At 35.1% G+C, this 20,000-nt stretch overlaps 1 protein-coding gene across 1 annotated transcript in view; it reads left to right on the top strand.

Annotated features, from left to right (window-relative positions):
* The window catches only part of FBN2 (fibrillin 2), a 2,449,070-nt gene that overhangs the window by 1,118,785 nt on the left and 1,310,285 nt on the right, over window positions 1-20,000 (top strand). The window contains exon 10 of the mRNA XM_044060803.1: window positions 18,617-18,838. Coding sequence (XP_043916738.1) covers window positions 18,617-18,838 — 222 coding nt within the window. The remainder of the gene's footprint in view (window positions 1-18,616; window positions 18,839-20,000) is intronic.

Raw genomic sequence — 20,000 nt, 5'->3', positions numbered from 1 at the left:
AGTCATCTGTGAACTTTGTTAAACAAAGGCATTCTGTGTTAGCCTGTACTTCAGAGAAGTAGATACCAAACAGGAGAGGTTCCAGGACAGAACCCTGTGGTACTCCACTTGTCACTGGTTTGAAGTCAGATTTGGAGTCTGCAACTTTTACAGCATGGGTTCTGTCAGTGAGCCAGTTGGCAACCCATCTTGTGACGTAGGGATTTATACCTAGTTTAGTGAGTTTAGCTATAATTCTAGAATGGGGATGATGTTAAAAGCCTTGTTGCGGTCAAGATAGGCTGTGTGAACCACCTTACCCTTGTCTGTGGCTTTGGTGACTGCTGTAAAGAAATCAATCAAGTTCAGGAGGCATGATCTGCCTTTCACAAACCCGAACTGGGTGAGGTATATATATATATATATATATATATATATATATATATATATATATATACACACACACACACACACACATACATATATTTTTATATATGTGTGCTTACTGTGATTTATAAAATTTGGTTTAAGACCTAGAACGTAAAGAATGCTACCGCTATAAAAATAGTTTCTGCTGAAGAGTTTGCCATTTATACTTATTTCATAGCCCCTATGGTTCCAGAACTATGAACATTTGTTTTAAATGTGAGGACATAATTTGATTCTGTCAAAAGGCTTAGGCTCCACCCATTGGAAGCTACAGTGCAAACTTCCTGAGCGCCAATGGAGGGAAAGAGTTAAGAGCATACAGAGATCACAGTCAGTCTGGGACTGGTTTCTCTCTTTCTCTCCAGATCCCCAGTAAGTCTACCCACTGGCACAGCTCTAGAGTGCAGTCCTTAGACAGGGTTCCAAGCCAAGTCCTCCCAGCCATCCCTCTGTCCAACCATTGCTTCGTGTTGCTGCCCAAGTAGCTGACATACATGCACACACTTAGAGATATGATTTATATACAAACACATAGACACTCCTGGGGAAGGGCTGGCACAGGTTCACTAGGTATGCCCCCTTCTGCCCAGGCTATAAGGTAGTAATCCACTGCTACCAGAACCCCTAATATCAGCTACTAAAAAGGCCCTTACCAAAGGGTGTCCAATTAATTCTGTGCAATATTATTATCCAATTAGTAAGTGTGACAAGAACTTTTAAGGCTTATTGGAGTGGCTTTGTACAGTATCACTATATACATGCAGTGTACTCTAGAGCTTAAATTATCTCTACACAAAACAGCCACATTTGAAAGCTTTAAAAATATTTAATAATAAATAATAAAAATACAAGACAATACTTCTTACTACACAGTGCTAGTCAAGAGTTCAGACATCATAGGAAAATGCTTAAAATAATACTGTAGAATAGTTCTGACACAAGCATAGAAAACCACAAGACTAAACTTACTATTTTCTATCTTTTCCTAACAGCAATCACAGTTCTAAATTAACTTACATATAGAGAAAAAGCAGAGTACTGGTGAGTTGTTGTCAGCTTTAGACAAATCCAAAAATGCTCTCTATTTCTCTCTCTCTCTGAGACAGTCTTTTAAATTGATAATACATCACTGCTGACTCATTTTAGATTATATCATTCTTCTATGGTTCTGAAGGCTAACAGAAACTCAGAGTTTAATGTATCTTTGATCTTGCACCTGGTCAGGAAACCACAGCAATTAAAGACACTATATATGTAAAATCTAGCAATTAACTCTGGTCTCAAAAGAATGGAAAGAATCTGCTGGTCCAGACATCACGGCTCCAAGTTTGAGATCAAACAATCATACAATGCTTGACTTATCAGCTTTCTTCCAGCAGAGTGCACTGTTGTTACATATTTGAAATTCAACATTTAACACAGTTTTCTTATATTTAAGAGAACAAGCCTGTGGCTTATATTAATATTTACAAATGAGAGAATTATCTACAAAATTCGAATCTAGCTAGGCTGGCAGTGTTCACATATGGTGCCTATATTTAACATTTCTTTGGAAGGATAGCACACTCAGGAATTCAGCATTCCCTTTATGCTGAACTGCAGTGTCAGCATGTGAACTACCAGCTATGGGAATAAAACCCACATCCTTCTGCACTAAAGGCAAGTGTGCTACCTGTTACACAACTGACACTGTTGACTTAAGCTATCTCAGTCCTAATGTTTCCTCTTTTATGCATATGCTCTCTCTTTTTCCTAGCTTATGTACTCTACCCTTAATTATTTTTCTTCCACAAAATATAACAACTTTATTAATTTGACTTTCCATTTTTCTCAAATTGCAATTAAAATCCTTGACAATAATTATACCCATATGTATACTTGCATATTTCCTTAATTCCCTAAACAAACATTCCTTCTTTTTAATTTGTGTATAAGCATACAGAATAATAATTTTCCAAAATTATTCTCATTCCTTACATCATAAATCACACATCTCTCAGTTTTTAAAGCAATAAAATCTAAAATTCTTATTTCAGGCCTCCTTAACATAATCATAATTCCAGAACACACATCCTCACCAAAACTCCACTTTAAGTATCCCCCCAGTATGGTCTCAACTTGTCACCTTTGCTCTTTATTTATAACTCTATTATCCAATAAGCAAATAAGGTCACTTTTTTATTCTTACACAAATTAACTACACCTAATATTCTTTTATCATTAATTATATTAATATTTAAAGAAATTGTGGTTAATTCATTATTTACCGATTTTTGCAGTTTGTTTCTTCATTTGTCTAATTTTCCTCTTTTTAACTCTATTTCCCATCATACCCTTTTGTGCCTCTTCATCTTGCTCTACCCCTACATCTTTTTGACATAAACTTTCAAACAGGTTAATATTTTTACCATCAGTCTCTGTTTTTGTAACATCATACCTTCATCATTTACCACTAATTTACTCCCCTTTTTTCACTTAAAGAAATATTTTCATCATTTTTTTTCCTTGCCCTTCCACATTTTTATCACTTTCCAGACAGACTTTCTCTGTCTCATTCCATTATCAACATTTTATTAAACATTCATTTTTTCCATGTCCGAGTTCCCCACATTGAAAACATCTTCTCTTAATGACATTCACTAATTAAATGCTCCCCAGAACCACACTGAAAATATGTTTTGGGTTGCCCAACATATCTTGGCAGGCCCTTCTTTTTATTAATATCTATAGAACTTGGCAAATATACAATGATCCCATCTTTCCTATCCAAATTCACCATAGCTTCCCGGCGCCCATTCCATAACATCATCACAACAACTTTTTATTTCATAAATAGTCTTACATTGTCTCTCAAAAAATGTCTTATTTCATTTTCCTCTACATTTGTTATCCAAAATTGTAATCTTAGTTTTTCTTTTAAATATTCTTTCATTCCCCTGACCATATAATCATTCCGTGGAATACTAAAGTATTTTTAAGCATTATCACGTTTTGTTTTTTTTTTTTTTGCTATACCAAAAGTCTTAAAAGTCACTTCACAAAAAGATTCGGTGCCAATGTGAACGCAAGTTCTCACTTCTTCAGAAGTAATTCTTAACGAACAAATAACATTGTCCCATATGGAATATCTGTCAATAGCTTCTTCCTTTTTTGATTCAGTTCTTATCAATGGTTTAATTTTTTATATCCCATCCATCCTCTTTCTTATTTACCCCTTGCACCTTAAATGCAGCATAAGTCCAAACAATTCTCTTTCAACCATAGATTTTGTTACAGTGCCCTTTTTACTGGTCTCATTCCTCTCCTTCCTGCCAGTCAATGCATCCATTCTGTCCAGATTTACATCAACCAACATTTCCTCTTCCTCATTGAAATTATCTGGTGCTGTATCCAACCAAGAAACAGACTGTTCATTGCATGGCTTTGACTCATCAATCATTTTAATCAACATTTCATCCTCCAAACATGTTGTTGGACATCTGTAATTACAATGTGCGGTAATCCACTACCAGCAATTTGTACACAAAATGTTATAAATCTACTTCTCCTGCTCATGTACCTGCATCAAATCTTTATTAACATTGTTAGCAACACACTCACTGAATGTACTCTGACCTCCTTTATCTCCACCATCACAACCTTTTTTGTGATGGCCCTCCAGCAACTTGACATGGAAAACAGCAGGGTAAGTTCTCCAGTGCCCTGACTAAATTTCCCCTTGTAATATAAATACCACCATGGGTCTCCCCTGAAAAGAGGCTGCTAGCCTAGTACGTCTAGCCCAGTCACAAAGGATAAATACATAAATTAAATTTATCAAATAAGGCCACACATTTGAGAATGTAATATTTTCCCTTAAAAATAGATAGTTATATAATATATATATATATAGCAGCATTATCTCCCCTGTAGCCTTTTCAGTAAGTTCTAGCTTGACTTTACATAAATTACCATTCAGACTGATGGGTCTAAAATTATTTGGGTTGATGTGATCCCACCCCATCTTGTAATTTTGTGTGTATTGATATTAATCAGTGGCATGTCCTTATTCAAGCAGTTTGTTTGACATAAATAATACTTCTTTTCTTTACTTCATTAATTCTGTATGGAAAACTGCCAGATATGTTGTCTATTCCCATGGAACTTGGAGTGTTTCTTTATTTTTACTTGTGGAAACACTTCTTGTGTCCATAGTTATATAAGGCCATCTCCCTTTATGTCTCTTGCACTCTGATATATGCTCTTGTCTGTTGTCAAGTTTGAACAAACTTTTTCTGAAAGCGCATTTGATCCATCCTGTGGCTGGCTACTCACTTCATTGTTTATTGACAATATGTTGCATTCACAGTATTTCAATAATATCGTATTACTCTTTTAACTCTATGAGCTCAAACAGAGTTATACCTCTTTCTGTACTTTATCTGAGATTTGTTTCATGACTAGGGAAATCATTGAAAAATAAGGAGTACCTCTTGTTTTTGTTGTGTAGCTTATGAATTTCAGGATTCCATCAACTATTTTGTTAACTTTATAAGTTTTATGTCTTACTAGTTGGGTTTTATGAATGCACATATTAATACTTCCATAGGTCTTACAACATCCTGAACAATTTTATTTGAGTCACTGAGAACAGAATCCTAGTTTGCTGCTGTAACTATACATATATTGCATCATAATTCAGAAAAAGTTAATAAAATCCTGAACAGGTTTGTTTGAGTCATTGAGAACAGTATCCCGGTCTGTTATTATAAGTGACCATTTATTGTATCATAACTTAATAATTGGGGTTACTTATGAATGAGTTTGATTTCACTCTTAGGTTAAATATCATAGTACCATGAACTGTGTTTTGTAACAATGTGTGGGAATTAGAAAGAGCCTGTGTTTGTCAGTACGATAGCTAAAATATTGTTATCCATAGCAGTATTCTAAAACTTGTTTGTTCCAAGATGTTTTGATTAATTTTTTTGGACAAATTTATTTAATATTGACTAATTCACGTAGTGGATGTTTGGGTAGTTACAATGCCTCATAAGGATTATATTTTAATTGTAAAAATCAACTTTCAGCTTTATCATGGATGAACGTGAAAAGCTGTTGGACAAATTGCACAAGATCTTCAGTTAGGTTCAGAGATTATTCTTATCAAGTATGGAGAGAGTTTAGATTGCTACACATCAATATTATTCCCACAAAATCATATTTGCTGTGTGCATTGTAGAGAAAATTGGATTAAGTTCTTTCACTAGCCCCACAAAAAACGCAATACAAATGTTACAGTTAATTTAATTTTTAATGAGTAAGTAAACTAGCCATTGTTATACCGTTTTAACATCAACCCAAGCCAGTGATGGAGAACCTATAACATGCGTGTCAAAGGTGACACGCCATGATATTTTGGATGACACTCCAGTGTTCACCAACATCTGAGTTACCATAGAAACTGCTTCTGCATTTGGTGTTCATGTGAAGTGCATCGAATTATTTTGTGCCAGGAGCCAGTTCAGCAACACTGCTGCAGAGGTAAGGAAGTTATTAACCTCAAAGACTATTTCAGTATACTGTTTCAGTAGAGTCTGTAAAGGGCAAGTAGCCTGCATTTCTAGGTGTGCACTCTTTTACATTCCTCTCAACCGTCCATCTTAATCCCTCCTGATGACTTTTTTCACTTAAATAATGACAATAATTAGATTTATAAACTTATTTTACTTCAGAAAATATGTATTAATTCATGTTCATTATTTTTTTCTGTCAGTGTCTCAAATGTAATAGTACTAGTAGATTAAAACTGGCCATGTCTCTTATTTCTAGATTTGTCCCTGATTTTGTTGAGATTTATCTCTGATGTATTGAGAACTATGCTGTTTTATTTTTATTTATTTATTTATTTATTTATTTTTATTTTTATTTTTATTTGGGAAGGGGTGATATGCCAGCAGAGTCAAGTTAGGCATTTTCTGAATTTTTGACACTCCAAGCCCAAAAGGTTCACCATCACTGACCCAGACCAAGATGGCATTGACAAATGTAATAAATGTCAACAATTTAGAGCCGTTAATAAACCAGCATGTTTGGAGGAGATGGGAAGAAACAAGACTGCTATTAGCATATGTATTAGCATCTGCATGCAGTACATTGAATTATATTTCCTCTGTTGTGCTGTTTCTAGATGTAATTTACATAGTTCTGCCCTTTCTGCCTGCTTTCAGACCTTGCTCTCTGTGAATGTTATTTGTGCAAATATGTAATATTTCCTTCTTCAGACTTTTTAAATGCATATCAAGAACCTGTTTTGCTAGTTCTTAAATTGCTCATGTTAGTATACAATACTGTGTATCATCTCATTTTATTATCAACAAACAAAAGTGTGTGTATGTCATTTAAGTGCAACCTGCATTTTCAAACCTGCATTTTTCTTAGTTTCTCCTTTTCTTTGACTGTCTTCAGTTTTGGCATTTTCTCATGTGCCTTAGCACCCGAGTAACCTGAGTGCATTTAGACCTACTTTGAAAAGTAAGTGTACAAGTGGTTCACAGCAAACTGGATAAATTAAACTCATTAAAGAATGCACCTGCTAAAAGTGTATTTGACATCAGCTTAAAAAGTAATAATTTTTTACTCACCTATTATTTTTTTTAGTTAGGTAAGTACCATGCACTTTCCAAGTGGTGGTGGGGGGGACTTCAATTCCCACTTCAATTCCCAGACTCCACACTTACATATACTAGCTGTAAAGTCACACATTTGTGGGAAAGAGAGAAAAATTCCTACAACTATGAAAAAAATCTGACAAAACAGAAATCACAAAGGCAGCTAACTAATAAAAAAAAATGATCTGAGGAAATACATTATCTAGGAGTTGAGACTGGTGAAATAAGATTCCCGTATCTACATTCTGTCAACTGGAGGGAAGTCTCACTATATTTATGTCTCACTTATTAGTTGTAAGCCGCTTTCCCTCGCACAGCTAACAGAGTACGTGATGCAGTGTGTAAATGTCACACTTTTTTATGGTATTGATTATCTAATCACATTGCAGCTACATATCAAAATAGCTTTGAAGGGAGTTTGTGCCACAACGTATCTTTCTTCGTTCCTCACTTTGATTACTTGCAGCAAATGTGTACTCCATCCACTACAGAACCTCTCACAGGTTATGTCCTTTTTTGCTTGAATTTCAATTTCTGTGCTCAGTTTCCAGACAATTTTTTCCCTGCTGTACGTCCACTTTTTTCCAACTATTGCTCCTTTTTTGTCTGCACCATTTCTTTGTCATAATCTCCATCTAAATGGTTAAGACCTTTTATTTTATTTATTTCCATTCAATTGTTGATTTACTTATGTAGATGAACTCATCAACTGAACTACATGGGTTATTTTTTTGTACAGTAATGATAAAATTGTAAAATTATAATGTACAAATATCAGTCTGTTTCTTCGTTGTAATTTTTGTGATTGTTCAATTATCCTAACCTTTTCTCTGGAGAGTGGTCGGTTGTAGAATGTCATTTTTGAAGCTTTTCTGGTGTGATTTAAGACAGATTTACTGTTCATATTGCAAACAGCAGGCTGTATCCATTTTATATTTCTCCTTCTCATTTAGTCATCTGGCATGTCGTTCAGTTTTTGCCACAGTGTTCACTGGTATCTCTGCCATCCTGTCTTGGTAAGAAAGACTGAAATGAGCTTCCGCATCTGTCAAAGATGCCTGTACCACTCAATGTGCTTTTTTTCTATGATGTTTCTTAAGATAATTGTCTTGTACCCTTTTTGTTTTATAACTGCCAACTCTTAATCCTTAAATGTTTTTTAACTTTTGCAATAAAACTATGTTGCTTCAAACATGAAGAAATCCCACATTATATATCTTGATTTCCTATGTATAGATAGAGTCTTTCTCTGATATTTGCACTCTGTCTGTGGAATAAATCTATATGACACCTTTAACATTATTTTCAATTATTTCTCAGAAGTTGATTTTCATTTAATCCTTGTACTTCTTCAGAGATTCCCAGTATTGTCTCACTTTTTTTCTTTGAAGTCTGTGTTTCAGCACATTCATTTCCATTGCAGGGTTGTGTTATAGCTTTACAAGTTTATTATATTCACATGGTGCTCCAAAATACCTTTGTCCTCTATCCCTTGCTGAAGATTTATTTCAGGTTACTCATTTCTACAGTGAGCAGGTCATAGTTGTCAATGTTTAGTCTACTTTTACTCGCTTTCTCATTTCTTATTTCAGATTTTTACATTCCTTGACAATTCTTTATGCAAAATCTATCTTTTGAATTATTTAATATTCCTCTGTACTTGTTGGATAGTGTATTCAGAAATTTGGTCGTTGACTGTTTTAGCAGAGTCTATTTGTCTGGGGACAGCTGATTGAACTGAGATTCGAAAGAGTCTTCATTATAATTCTCCCCAAGGTCTGGTTACCTCACAGTTATAACTAAAAAGAAGGTATAGGGGGTTCCCTCTGTTTGAGAGGTGTGTGTGCTTCAAGCTCCACACAGAAAAGAGTGTTTCCCTAAAGCTTAGCTTGATTGACTGAATGTAGGCATAATGAATACACAACTGTTGATCTACTGTACAATATCCACTGGATGGACAACAAATCTTCAGGGTGGATATTAGATAAAAGGTAACTACTTTTCTTGGGGTTCACTAGAAACTCCTCTGCCTTTAATTTGTCCTGTTAATTGTTTTGCTTCTTTCTCACTGAATACTACCTTGAAAAAGAATGTTTGTGTTGTGCCCAGTGCAAATATTTATTCATAAAACTAGTAAAATTTGAGCTAGAATAACAATTTTGCTCATTTTAAATTAGTAAAAGCCTTCTAGTGCCTCTTAACAGTGTAAAAGCACTGCAGTAGTGCTTGACAACAAAAAAGTGTTAGCCAGAAAGAAAGAAGTGCAAGAACTTTTTCCACCCTCCTTGGCACAAGAATATCTGTATTTCAGCTTTCTGTTTGGTAGTCCTATAATACAACTGCCTGCATATGGACACTATATCTGTTATGTGGTAAAAAGGGGAATATACTGATTTATCAACAGCTCTTTAGCCAAATGATGACCATTTAAAGAAAAATGACAGAAACAACTTTTGCCAACAGTGATGTTTTCTTCCCCACTGTTGTGCAAACTCACAGTAGGTATATTTAGGTTTTGGAGGTTTGGTACATCCTTACCACATGGGTGTGCAGGGTGGGGAGCTTATGCCCTTGCAAAACTAACTTACTTTTACAGTTCAACAAAAGTTGTGTGGGACTCGATTAAGAAGCTGTCAGTCTATTGACATGAATCTGGAAAAATGTATAGAAAACTAGACTAGTTTTAGAGATGCTACTACCGCTAGACTACATTTTGGCTGGAGGTAGAATCCCACCCACATATCTCTGATATTATGATGCTATGTAACATTGAAACTTAGAGCTGAAACAAGCAACCTATTTAGTAGTAGTATATTAACACAGTGAATCTGGATTACAGTGCACACTACTCAGGATACATCATAACCCTTCCTCTAGGGCTGTGTCTCTCATACTCTTGGGACTTACCAGCATATCCTGTAGGTTTAATTCCAAATATTACATAAACCACAGACCAGTGACCACCAGAAACTGCTGAAATCTTTATTCTCTCTCTGATGTCTCAGCTGAAATGCCTTCAAGGAGGATAAACACCAAATAACACACTCACTATTTATAACACACCCAATTAAACAATTAAAATGTAAATTAAAATAATTAAACACTTCACTTAAAGTAAAACTCTCCAATTAAGTTCAGCATTCATTCCTTTAGGTACCAAAGTATCATATTTCAATATATTTCAATATATACAAAGCTTCTTTGTTATATTTGTTTTCTTTTGTGGGTTTTACTTCAATTCCAAATATTGTTTGCTTCCGGTGGCACATTTCACCCAAGGGTGTTAGAACAAGCTCTGCTCCTCCACCCTACCTCAAATTATCACCCACCAACTCCCTTTTAGTCTACTTTTTTACTTATCTTAACTTCCACCCCAATCACCCCCAACAATCACTGTCTCCCACACATTCTACCATTCTCTACTACTACTTCAGTTCTATCTCAACGTACCTATCTCTGTTTTTCCCCACGCAGTCATCTATTTCAGTGCAATACCCTCATTCCACTTATCTACAACCTAAATATAAAGCATAAACCTACACAACCCTTTTCATTACTCTACTTTTCAACTCCCTTCTACCTCCAATACAGATTTGCTATATAATACCCACAGCACATCCCATCCTATTATTTTCCCATCACTCCTACTTTCATCTACTCCTCCTATCTCTCTACCACTGTCTACATAATAAAATATGAGCATGCAGTATTTAAGCAAGTTCACATAACTTCTTCTCATATTAATTTACCATACATATTATTAAATAAAACATCTTTCATACTATTCCGTTCCAAATAACTTACCCTCTCACCTCACTTTTCAGCTAACCATCACCAAAAATCACTCCCTACCTATACAATAACTCTCTATACACCATCTAAAAATCAAATCCGTTAATTGCCTATGATTATACGGCACAAAATGAAAAACTTCCACAAAATGTCCATAACATAGTTCCACAGTTCTCAACTATCTCTATCTGGAGACCATTATCCCAAATATGTAACTACCAACTCATTAACCCAATAATTTATTAATTCAGTATTACTCTCCCAAACGAGCAATACTTTTTCTCTGCTATTCAACTCACCCCCCCAAGAAACTGAACCTAGTTGTCATAAACCTTTGAAACATGGGCAACAGAACTCCACAACTGGACCTCTTAAAATTTTCTAGATATCCTAGTTATCACTGAAACATGGCTTAAGCCAAACATAAAACTTCTGAAATACTACCACCTGGCTATAACATAATTAGTACAGACCAACTCTTTAGAAAAGCTGAAGGAGCTGATATTCTATTTCCCAACACCTATGAAATCTCTTCTTACTCAAATAACATGCCTACATTTCATAACACAGAAATGCTATTTGTTTTAATGCTAAACAGCCATACAAAATTGCACTATTGCTCTTTATATCCTTCTTAGCAACATCCAGTGTCCTACCATATGAGAAAATATTACTAGAGGTTGTCAATATAGACTGGCTAAACTATAACTCTAAGTTCTGTTCATCCATTTTAAATCTATATGCTTATAGCCAACTCATCTCTATTTCCATGTTTCAATAAACTTAAGGATATTAGACTAGATATTAGTATCCAACGCTGCCATGTACACCTCCTCTGGTACTTTCTCAGATTCTCTCAGCAGAGAGCTCCCAACATAAACAAATAGGGTAATTTTCCACCAAGCCAAAAAAACAACTCTGTTGAATGATTCACAACCTGTCTAAATTCAGCTGTGATACCTTTACAACTATAAAAAAAAATAATTCAACTGGTCTAATTTAATAACTCTCCCTTTAGATGATTCAAAAGTTTAAAAAACTATTCTCAGATATATTTAGAAGCTGTGCACCTTTAAGAAAAAATGGACTAAAATACAATCATGGTCCATGGCTATCTAGTGCCAGTAGAATTTGCATGCATTAAAGGGACAAGGCCTGGAAGGAATGGCAAAAATTAAGAACTCCTCAAACCCTGCAGTGTTTTAAAGAAATCTGCAATCTTGCAATCTTACAAGAAAAGAGCAAATATAGGCAAGAAACAATATTATAATGAGAATCAAACAAAATTCTAGTTCTATATTATTCAAATACTACATACAGGTATCAACAAATCCTAATCCTACCCCAACAGCCCTCCCTAAGAAGCAATTCAACATATACTTCATTAAAATCATGGCAGTTCTCACTAAAGATGTTTCTCCTATACTCCTTGACATACACATACCACCTCCTGCCAACAACTAAAACATCACCATACACACCATCGTCACTTCCTTCATTAAACAGCTACTTTTAAAACTTAAACCTAGGTCATGCTCTTATGACAACCTCCCAGAAGAATACCTTAAAACGGCGGCAGATGCCATAACCTATCTAGTCTCTATTCTCACAAATAGATCAGTCCAAGAATTTTAAATTCCCTTACTGTGGAAAACATTGCACATTATATAATCTCACAAAAGTCAATTCATTGAATTCTCCAGGTTTAGACCTATTGCTATTTTATCTTCACTCTCACAAATTCTAGAAAGGTATATTTAGAAATAAATTATTCAATACCAACTAAATGAGCATCTCCTAAACTCTACATAACTTTCTATCCAGCCAATAGCACAACTACAGCTCTGTTCATTTTCATCAAAGCCAAAGACGATGACAAACCTTTCTCCTCTGTATTCCTATATTTATTCAAAACATTTGATAATGTCTCAAATAGCAAATTCTTGCAACAGAGCAAAGTCCTCCCTAGGCCTATCACAACCAACCCCCCTCATGGCTTGACAGCTGTAAGTCCAGCAGGTGCCAGTCCGTAGAATTGCACCATTCAGTCTGTCCATAATTGCCTGCCACCACAGTAGTTCCCAAGGCTCAGGTCTTGACCCTATCCTAATCTGTATATTTTTATATTTATTTACAAATTTTGTACTTCTTCTTATCAAGACTCATTTGTACAATATGTTGATAACTCCACCCTCCACTGATAATCTAATTTGCCTGTAAAAAATGTACAACATACTTTCAGTTCAACAGTAAAATGGCTCCTCGATGCCCAACTTTTATTTACTCTTTAAAAAAATACTTTTATTCTTCCCAAACTCACATATTCAATACAGAACTAAATTCACAATCACTTCCCTGAGCAAAACTAAAAACAGAAATAGTCTCACACACCAAAGTATTAGGCGTGACTATAAATGATAAACAAAAATTGAATTTATACACTCATAACAGCATTAAAAATATCAAAATCTAGGAATGTTTTAGAGATATAAAAAAAATTCTCACTAATTCCATGAAAACACTTCTAGCTACCGCCTTCCCATTACTGTCTCTTCTGTATAATGAACCAAGCGTCACAAATCTCTAGGATTCAATAACGAAGAAATTAGAAGAATGCTAAAACAAAACATAAAAAGAGCAGCTAGCAAAACTATTGAACCCACTAATGTTCCATACACAAACGATTAAACTGGTTTGAACCAGCTTACCACCTGACAGATACTGTGTTTCTCGTAACCCATAACATAGCACATAAACTATTAGCTTCCCCATCTCTCAATACTACCATCCACAGCTATCACCACAACAGATGCCCATCTCTCAATACTACCCTCCACAGCTATCACCACAACAGACCTTTCAATCTAGTGATTAAAAAAACTCCTGTATAACAGCAAAAATCAGAACGGTGCTGGAAATTCCATGCACTCTAATTTTGTAGGTAAAGGTAGAAATTCACTCCCTACTAAACCTTAGTCAATGGACAACCTCCAATCTTTTAATCTAGCACTAAGAAAATGTCTTGCTAACTCATGGCTTTGCTCTTGTACCATTCCCAGTTATAAACTCACCTTATTTCACACCCATTACCAACTCTCCAGTCCAGGAACTCTCATATTTTATTAACACTTTCCATGAGATAAGGTCTATGGTCACTCCATTGTTGTGCCAGACTCAGTCTATTTAGGCAAAACTATCACAAATATATACCTTTCTCTATTTCATACTCTTACCAGTGCTCCTATTAACTATTTCAATATATCCCATTTAAATAAGTATATATCTTACAAAGAAAAATATATATATATATATATATATATATATATATCTTGCCGATATCTTTTTTTTTTTCATTCTGATTTTCATTCAGTACAGGGACCCACCCCCACCATAAGCAAATGGAACATTTTCATCAGTACAGGAGATTCCCCCACCCCCACCCCAACCATGCAGCCAATGGTAGCATAGAGAGAGCAGGAACATTACAAAACTTGCTGGATTCCCTGCCTTCATGAGGGAGCATGAGCCCCAACTGATAGATCTTTTTTCTTTTGGTAAATCACTGTGGATTGCAGTCAGTCAATGTCAGTCGTTAGAGTTTCATAGTTATTCTGGTTCACAAAGTGCATATTGATGCAAAATCTTTTGTTCTGATAACTTTAAGTGATTTAGAGTAGTCTGCTATTATCTGTCTCCAGTTTTGTAGAACTCTCTGATTTTACCTCACATTTATGCCCTGTCCTTGAGCAAATCACTTAACCAGACAAGTTCTTCAGAGCAACTGGAAATTTGAGCTAGGCTCCTCAATGGTCCCCTTGACTGAAACCTAGTAGCAATCTATGAACCAGAGTAGATGTGGTGCAAAGGAAAGTAATTGATTGTAGGAAAAAGGGACATTGTCATATGAGCCATGTTATTTGGTTATGATTGTTGGTTTCCTTGTTCTGTAAATAATATAATGCTTTTATTATTTAGCTGAAAATAAATTGGACAACACGATGACAATGAGTTTAATGTTAATAGTAAATAAGTAATAAGTTAATGTTAATATTTTAACTATGAATGCATTTTTAGTTTAGCTTGTTTTTTGCAGGCACAGAGGTATGAAGTGCACTGTGTTTGGGCTACAGCAATCTGTCTAGCAATTAGGTCAAAGGAGTAAGGTTTTCCTTTAGTACACGGTTTAATTCAATCAGCCTTCTTTTCTCTTTCATGTGACATGGCTCATGTTACTTCACCAGAAAGTACTCCTTGTCCTGCTCCTGAAAAGGGATGTTTGTGTCCAGTGGGCAGGCCCAGGCTGTTAGCAAATGCATTGCACATTTGCCTTTTGAATCCCTGCACCTTTCATTGGACCACTAAAACCTGAAATAAAAGTTTCAATTAAATTCCAAATCTGTGATATTTGTAAAAATAAAGATGAAAATGTTATATGCACTTACAGTTTGAACAGTGTTTGTGGTAAATGGGGAGAGACCGCCAAGCAATGGGATATCTGTATGACTGTTGAGGGTCTGATTCCTTACCCTGCATAGGGCCCCATTTGCCCACATTCCAGCTCTCTTAATTCTGGTCATGTATGCTGCACCAATACAGCATTATCAGCCAGCCAGAGTGGATAGCTTAGCTATTCATCCTGGCATAGAAGGCATAGGGAGGTCAAAAGTGAAATGCAGGTATCCTGCAAGTATGTAACCCCCCCCCCCCCTCAAAAAAGCAGCATGTTGTTTACAGTAGTATTTCTAACATTTGTATGACTTTTAGGTTGTGGAACGAAAGCTGATGCAGAATTTATATTGTCTACAATTGTTTTGCTTTATTCACTGCACTAAAGAATGAATTAATTCATTAATAGGCCTGTATTATATAATATAGACATTTTAGATTTTAGTAATATATTTTTGCAGTACCTTCTTTATAGCCTCCAGCAACCCTAAAGGAGTTGACATTTGTCAGGTCATATAGTCTATATTATTTGGAGTGATGATCAGAGCAATCTGATCTTAAGCATCTATTATATAGTCATTGTTGCATGTTACTATGATACTGTCTTCTCTACAAAATCAGATTGTAAAGGATTTCTGTATTTAGTTAAAACTGTTACTCTGGCAGTTAGTGCAGAGGACTAAAGCTCTGACTTGTTATTGAACTGCTTCCTGTGACAAGGGTACAGGATTTGAATCTTTCCACTTTCATTTACCTGTGTGACATTCAGCAAGTCACTTAACCAGACAGTGCTGTGGTGTAACTGGGGAATTTGGACTAGTCTCCTTAATGGCCTCCTGGATTGCATGCCTAGTAATGGTGAACATGTTGTTGTTTGCCAATGCTTCCCTTTTGCATAGCTTTATAGTTCAAGAAATGTTCTGGCAGTATCATCAGCACACCATTTGTAAATGCAAAGTAGGCAATTTATTGTTCAAGGACAGGATGCACAGCATTTTTATATGAAGCACTAAAATGCAGATTTGTTAACCAATAGCAATTTCTTCATTAGTAATAGTTCTCTTTAATGCAGGATTATTCAGATGAGTTATAGTCCTGCTGAAATTGTACATATTGACTTAGCATAAGGTGGATAATATTTCTCACGCTCTCATAAATACTGTCCTATTTAAACTGTGGTACACATGGCTGGGTCTAATGATGTGATGCTTGTCATCATTATATAGTTTCATGAAGTTCACCCTAAGCTACCAGTAAAGTGCATTTAATGTATTTCTTCATAACAATAACGGGTGTACTCAGTCATCAAAGTGACTATAATGGCTGGTGGATTTGGGGGTTATTTGTGAATGAAAGTAACTCATGCTCTTAACATCCAATAATTTTTATACAGTCTTTAATCTGGATTTCAGGACTAGAGAGCATGTATGCGTGTGTGTGTGTGTGTGTGTGTGTGTGTGTGTGTGTGTGTGTGTGTGTGTGTGTGTGTGTATGCGTATGAACTATATTGGAATACTCTGGCTACAGTGTATTGATGTAAAACAAATTTGAAATATGTGACTTTGGTCATTATTATTGTTATTAATTTTTTTGATATAGACATCTGAGAAAGATGCAGTCAACACTGTAACTATAATTACTAGGTCACGGGGATGTTTAGGGATAAAAATTACTGATTGTAGCAAGCTGATAATGTTATAGTCTTTAGTCTATCTTTGCAGAACTTGTTTGCATTTGTGTAAAGCGAATTGGAGTTCATTAGTGTGGACATTTTTGTCACAATCAGAGAATTGATGTGTACACCACTAATAAAATTACCATAATTGTTGAGTAGATATTGGTGGATTATAATGACAACAGTTTGAGTGGCCTTTATGTTCTGAAATTTGTACCGACAATATTAATGATTCATAAACTGTGTTTTGGTGCTTATTGAAAAAAAAATTCAAAACTAAAACACTTTCTATAAAATGTTGCATTAAACAAGAAATACAATCAGAAAGGTGAATCAAAGGACACATGCATTTATTCATAGTCCTAAAAATGTGTGCAGGGAACCATAGTTTGAAACAGCATGGGGCCCAAGATATAATTAATATGTCATTGATTCTAACCCGGGTATAGTGACTGTACCCCTTATCAAAGTTCAGTTTCACAAAGTATATATATTCTTTTCCATAGATCTATGTAAACTTTATTTTATTGCATATATTAATTAATCTCTCTGTAATCTTTTTTTTATTTTTGAATAAGCTTTTCTTCCCAGGACTCTACAGAAAAAGGGCAATTCAGCCTAGTCAGGCTTTCTCAGTTAACAAATGTCAATTAATTAATAATTCCTATGGTGTTAGGACTGCAACAGACAGACAAAGAAGAAGGCTTACCAAAGATAAGAAGGCTGTTTTGATCATTACAGGAGCTACTGCTTCGTCAAGTAAAAACTGCTAGATTGCTGGTGTTCCTTGAGTCAGATTAGAATGTGTATTCAAAACTGATGCCAGACTTTGGAAGAAATCTGTATATAAACTTGATCAGTAAACTATTCCTTTTAATGAAATGTGTATTATGTTAAAGAAGTTCAAGTAGAAAATAGAAGATATGTAGTGATCAAAGTCTCTCAACTATCTTCATGATCCCCTTGTCAACAGTTATAACTCCACATTTCTTCCCCTCTGTTAGTTGTTGTTTCACCAGCTAACTTCCTTCTTCTACTCCCCTTTTCTTAGCAGCCTTTGTCCTTTGCTTCTTTACCTATACACAGCTTGTTGACGATAAGACTCCCACACTTTCTTCCTTCCCCACAGCTGCTCTGTCAGAGACTGGGGATAGCAGAGCTCTATGTTTCCTTACATGCAATGGTCAGAGCCTGTAGCCTCTCACTCAAGCATGCTTTTATTTATCAGACTTATATCAGACACAAGCACTTATCATCATGGTAATCAGAGAATTCCCCCACATAGATAGTCTGAGTGATAATGAAAGTGGTAATGATTACCAAGCAATGACAGATACAACAAATATAATTTTAAAAACACTAAAAGATGAACTGTATATCTTTGTAAGATTTTTGAATTCCTCTCTTTATTACAGTATGCATGTTTCACAACTGTTTGCTACATTCCTTTCCTTAACAGACTTAACAGAATAGTGGTATGGGCCTTTTTATGTAGTGCTTGACCATTAGTTTTTTATCATCGTTCATCTATGGCTGTACAGAAAAATAATATCTAAGTAAATTAATGTGATGAATAAAAGTTTTTAACTGAATCATGCTGCATCTGTTTTATGTACAATTATAATACATTGTATATTTTCTTCAGGTGAATATCGCAGACTTTGTCTGACTGGTGTCCCTGTGGACAGCATTCCAGGAGGGGCCATAGACCCTGGACAGGGTGGGACTGGACTTTGGCCAGATATTTATGGTGGCTCACGTGGGCCAGGTATTGGGGAAAATGGACAAGGTTCGGTTACTGGAGGTACAGTGCTGGAGCCAAATGGACGGCCATATCCAGGAGATAGATACCCTCTTCCTGACATAGGTGAGTGAGTTTCTTTGCTTTCAGTCACACAGTACTGAACTGTAAAACATGGGTACCCTGAAATGCATTGCAAAAGGCTGGAAATTTATTATATTGGCAACATTTTCTTCATTATTTTGAGTGAGACTTAAATAAACAGGAAGAAAGTTATGTAACTTTAGTAAAACTTAAAGCAAGCATGAATGAAAAAACTTCAGCAACAACAGTAATCCAGCAAATGCATTATAACTTTTAGAGAAGAATAGTATATAGTAAAATAATAACACAAATAACTGGCGAAATACAGAAAAATCAAATAAAATATCATTTTTACATAAACAACCATTTCGTTTTCAAGACACAAAATGGATATGTACTACACAAGACCACTAGCATCAAATAAATTGCAGTGCTCTATAGTGAAAACTAGGAAATTATCCAGAATGTGTTTGCAACACTGATTTACAATACAGTGCATTTTTCCCTAAGGGCTACACATGCTGTCACTATAACTGTAATTAAAATTAATGGACATATTCACCATGTTTGCCTAGTAATGTCTAGCTTTCCATAATTAATGTGACTAGAAATCCATTTTCTAAAAAAAATGTCAAATATTTTTGTTGTCAAACAGTAAGCATGTATACAAATAAGATGATGTTAGAGTTAAAAGTAGATAAAACAACATAAAAGATTAAAACAAAGAAATGGTTAGCTTTACAGTTCTAAATTGGAATCCAGATACCACATACAATATTTAAATAAATAATTTTCTCATTCTGTTTTCCATAATTATTGTTAGTATTGAATATAGTAGTTCATGCTATTATTTATGCACTAACCGTTGTTGGAGTATTCAAATATGCAATTGTTTTTCTACTTGAATACGAAGTCCCAGATTCATAAATATAAATATGTGTTTTATATGTAACAAGAAAATATTTATAAAAATCATACCTCTAGTAGGAAATCATATTTAGCAATTATTCGAAGCTGATGAATACTTGGTCTGCAAGGTGTCAGAAAGTCTGAATGCAGATTCCAAGAGAAAAGTTTAGTATTTCATGAGGAATGTGGTGTAGGATTGTATTTATGTTCAATATTTTTTAGCTAGTGGACTAATTTGATCTCTTATTTGTTTTCCAAACCATGGACATATCCCCACAGACTGATAACATGTACT

The sequence above is a fragment of the Protopterus annectens genome, chromosome 2.part0, assembly GCF_019279795.1.
Source record: "Protopterus annectens isolate FY-2018-M chromosome 2.part0, PAN1.0, whole genome shotgun sequence".
Lineage (NCBI taxonomy): Eukaryota > Metazoa > Chordata > Ceratodontiformes > Protopteridae > Protopterus > Protopterus annectens.
This window is presented reverse-complemented; position numbering and strand designations above follow the sequence as displayed.